Source organism: Rana temporaria, chromosome 1 (genome assembly GCF_905171775.1).
Source record: "Rana temporaria chromosome 1, aRanTem1.1, whole genome shotgun sequence".
Classification (NCBI taxonomy): domain Eukaryota; kingdom Metazoa; phylum Chordata; class Amphibia; order Anura; family Ranidae; genus Rana; species Rana temporaria.
Window position 1 is genome coordinate 492,921,645 of NC_053489.1, and position 4,581 is coordinate 492,926,225.

General features: G+C 53.7%; 1 protein-coding gene across 1 annotated transcript; it reads left to right on the plus strand.

The window, feature by feature from the left end:
- Positions 1-1,290: 1,290 nt before the first annotated feature.
- LOC120934797 lies at positions 1,291-4,109 on the plus strand. The gene is given in 2 exon segments (XM_040347345.1): positions 1,291-2,356; positions 2,358-4,109. Coding segments are annotated over 2 exon segments (2,271 nt in total). The 5' UTR covers positions 1,291-1,837.
- The last annotated feature ends 472 nt before the right edge of the window (positions 4,110-4,581 follow it).

A 4,581-nucleotide genomic window follows, 5' to 3' on the forward strand; every position in this document is an offset into this window, starting at 1 on the left:
AATATTGATTTTATATTGATAATATTTATTGTCATTAGACATATAACTGTCTTAGTACGGTCTACAGATACCTTGTCTCACCACACAAGGCTTCATTCACCAAATAATCTCCTTTGCATCCTCTTTTATCCCTTTTTTCCTCACTACCTCTGCGCTGTACCTTTACCCCCTTTTCCGCTGGGACCGCGATCTCCAGCGGTCACCAGCGGTCATACGCGTTTTTTCCCTTCACCTGCTTTTCTTCTCCCATGCGGCGCGCCATCTTGGGCAAACTTCCTCCCCCCTCCTTCCCATAGAACGAGCGCGCGTCGCAAAGGAGGCGGACCCACCGCCTCGCTCTATCTTCACAGAGCCGCCCCCGCCGTCCTATCGCTCCACGTGCTGGACTCGGGAGGCGGGTCCCATCGTTCCTTCCAACCAATGGACGCCTGGGAGCCGTAGTCTCGCGAGACTTCGGCCCCAGAGCGCAATCGATCCCAGGCTCTCCTCCTGTCGCATGCCAGTCAGCGCTGGTGACCGGAGGGAGAGCCTGGTATAGTTTCTCAGCAATATCTTTCTGCCACTATTTGTTCTGGGAATTTTATTCCCATCCCTGTGCCACAGTCCCCTACTCCCTATTAGAACCCCTTACAGAGCCATCGCTCTCTATTTACATACAGTTAACTACTGCTGTCTCATTATAACATGGCTGAGGAAAATTCCCCCTCCCCATTAGAGCAGGACCTGGTTCTAGAACCAACTCATCTCCTCAGTACAACCCAATTACAGGACATCATTAATCAATCTGTCCAAGCAGCACTGACACTAGCTGCCGCTTCCGGATCATCCCAATCCACCCATCCTCCTGTGACCGTACCCCTCGGCACAGAACCAACCACAAAGAAGGGAAAATCTTCCTATAAAAGGAAGAATGTGGTGACGGTCTATGACTCCCCGGCAGGGGAAGCTAATAATATGCAACGAGCAGATCCTTCCACGGACTGCCACCCCACGCATCCTACAGATCCCTTTCAACCTCTGAGCCTCAGAGAGTCAACAAAAAGGCACGGTTTAGCTAAAAGAGCCAAACCAGACTCATACGTTTTAGAGTCGGACGATGATTCATCCGCCGAGTCGGATAAATCAGACGTCTCAGGATCTGATTACTATGAGGAAGAGGATGCGGGGGCTTCGGCAATCCTCCCGGATGCCAACCCTGACGGACAGGGCAAAGACGTGCTAGACGCCATGGGGGAACCCCTATTTAACCCAGACACTATTTCCCATCCTCGCTCTGGGGACTGGTCCCCTCTGCCCCACGTGTCCCAATATGTAGAACTCTGGGCACGCAAAACTTTAGATAAATCTAATCGCAATAAGCTTAGAGCGGAGTGCCCCCGCCCGCATATCCCCATGAAGGCGGTTGTCACACCTACAGTGGACCCCATTTTAATGAAATACCTGCTGAAATCAGGCAAAATGCCTAAGAAAGGAATAGACCGATCCTTTACAGGTATCCAGGACCGCATCCTGGACCTGTTCGGGCCTTTGACCAAAATCCTGAACTTAGCGGAACAATCCGCGACAACAGGCCAAGGGGTTGACCTAGCACAACTGCGCGGTTGGGCCCAAAGAGCCATTTGCCTCACGGGCAATGCCAACACCGCCTGTTCAGTTGAACGCAGGCGCTCTATACTCATGCGCCTCGACCCACAGCTAGCCCATCTAGCGGAGTCCGAGCCGGGCCCCTCAGCAGGGGGCATGCTTTTTGGCGAGTCCTTAATAAAGGACATTAATAAATTTGTCGGTATGTTCAACAGTCTGGACAAAGCACAAACATCCCTGAAAAAACCCAACAATGCCAGAGTTTTTCCTCGGGCCGGCAGATACAGGGGCCGCTCTGCCGGCCGATACAATTCGGGCAGACCTTTCCAGAGGTCTTCCGCTCAACCACACTATACCCAGGCTCCCACCCACTATACCACCACCGCGCAACCGGCACCATTCTTCCCTCCCCGTGGGAGACCCTGGAGGGGACGCGGCCAGAGAGGATACCCTCGTTCACGCCCGTATTCCGGTGAGTACCACACCCATTCCCTTTCCCCTCATACCGGTGGGAGGTCGCCTAATGTTTTTTACGCTCGCCTGGTCTGCGATTACGGCAGACTCCTGGGTGCTGAATACAGTAGCAGGTTTCCAAATAGACCTTGTGTCCCCACCGACTCTGGGGGTATCGCCACCCCCTATCCATTTTTCAGAAGAAAATGTGACCCTCATAGACTCCGAACTTCGGGAATTGATAGCCAAGCATGCAGTCACCGAAGTCACCACCCCATCCCCGGGTTTCTTCAGCAACCTCTTCCTAGTCAAGAAGAAGGGGGGGGGGTTACCGCCCGGTCATAAATCTCCGGGACTTGAACCAACATGTCGCCTATCGACATTTCAAAATGGAAGGCATCCACTGCCTCCGAGACCTACTCACCCCCGGAGACTGGTTAGTGAAGGTGGACCTAAAGGACGCCTACCTCACAGTCCCCATGCACCCGGACTCCCAACATCTCCTCCGTTTCAGATGGTGGGGTCGCATCTGGCAATTTACGTGCCTACCGTTCGGCCTGTCCTCAGCCCCATGGTGTTTCACCAAGCTGCTGAAACCGGTCGTGGCAGCGTTGAGGAGCAGGGGAGTGCGTCTGATCATTTATCTAGACGACCTCCTCATACTTACTCACTCCAAGACTATGGCCTATCGCCATATGAATTGGACCATCGACCTGTTACAAACCCTCGGCTTTATTATCAACCGAGAGAAATCGGTTCTCGTCCCGGCTCAGGAGATGGAATTTCTGGGTTTCTCGATAGACACCCACCTCGCCATCCTTCGACTGCCCAGCGCAAAGCTGGCCCTAATCCGGAAAGAGATCAGGGCGGTTTTACGCAAAGGCTTCCTATCCCTACGCATCCTGGCACGCATAGTGGGCCTTTTGGCTGCGTCCATTCAAGCCATCTTTCCAGCTCCCTTACATTACCGAGCCCTTCAGAGGTTAAAAATCCTACACCTGCGCCAGGGCCTTCGTTACGCAGACGAAGTGTCCCTATCCCCAGAAGCTCGGGCCGAACTGCGCTGGTGGCTCCGTCACGCCACCGACTGGAACGGCCGGACGATTTTCAACACACGGCCGGATGTAGTCATAGAATCGGACGCGAGCCTACGGGGCTGGGGCGCCCGCTTGGGGTTGAGATCCACGGGGGGGATCTGGTCCAGGGAGGAATCCCTGTTGCATATCAACGCTTTGGAACTCTCAGCGGCTCTCTTCGCCATTCAGAGTTTCTTAGCAACACGGACCAATTGTTGCGTACTATTGCGCATGGACAATATCGCGGCGGTTCAATACATCAACCGCCTGGGAGGTACCAGATCCAAGATTCTAGCGGACATCTCCGCCGAGATTTGGCACTTCTGTCTGTCTCGAGACATCTCTCTTGTAGCAGAATACATTCCGGGGGTCTCCAATACAATAGCAGACTGGAACTCTCGATATCTGGTAGATTCCAGCGACTGGGGTTTAGACTGTTCGGTCTTCACCCGAATAGAATTGCTCTGGGGCCCCTTGGGCATAGACCTCTTCGCCTCTCGCCTCAACCACCAACTGCCCCGCTTCTTCAGTTGGAGACCGGACCCAGGGTCCTCAGCTGTGGACGCTTTCCGCCACTCTTGGACAGGAGGTACGCATTATGCGTTCCCCCCATTCTCCATGATCCCCAGGGTCCTTCTACAGATTACCAATCAGGGAGCTACGGTGGTTCTGATCACACCGTGGTGGCCAGCTCAACCTTGGTTTCCCCTGCTTTTGGACTCGATCATCGACCTTCCCAGACTTCTTCCCCGATTCCCTCGTATCCTGTCCCACCCAACCAAGGGCATTCATCCCCTGGTGGAGGAAGGTACTCTGACGCTCCTAGCATGGCTGGTATCCGGGTGTCGGACCCGAGTGACGACCTTTCAAGCTCAGCTAGGGACCTCCTCACCATGGCCTGGGCCCCCGGGACTCGGTCGGCATACCGATCAGCCTGGCAATTTTGGGTACGTTGGTGCGACCAACGGCAAGTTGATCCCTTACGTGCCCCTGTAAACGTCATCGCAAACTACTTGGCAGACTCTTTCTCCTCGGGCAAGGCCTATAGTTCCATCAATGTCTACAGGTCAGCCATATCGGCCTACCACTATCCAGTAGATTCCATGCCCGTAGGCAAACATCCCCTGATTTGCAAACTTCTGCGGGGTATTAGGTTCAAACGTCCCCCGCGACCTAGGTATCAGTCCACCTGGGACGTTTCTAGGGTTCTTACCATGCTTTCGGACTGGGGAGACAACGATTCGCTGTCCCTTAAAATGCTGTCTTTCAAGATCACTATCCTGCTTTGCCTGGTTTCTATAAAACGCGTTTCCGACGTCAGAGCCCTGGACATTTCAAGACGCCAATTTTCACCCCAGGGTGTCAAGTTCACGATAGTCCGCAGGACGAAGACCGGTCTACATTCAGTCTTCTATCCCTTCTTCCCTTCACACCCACGACTCTGTGTGGTAAAATGTCTGCAGGTATA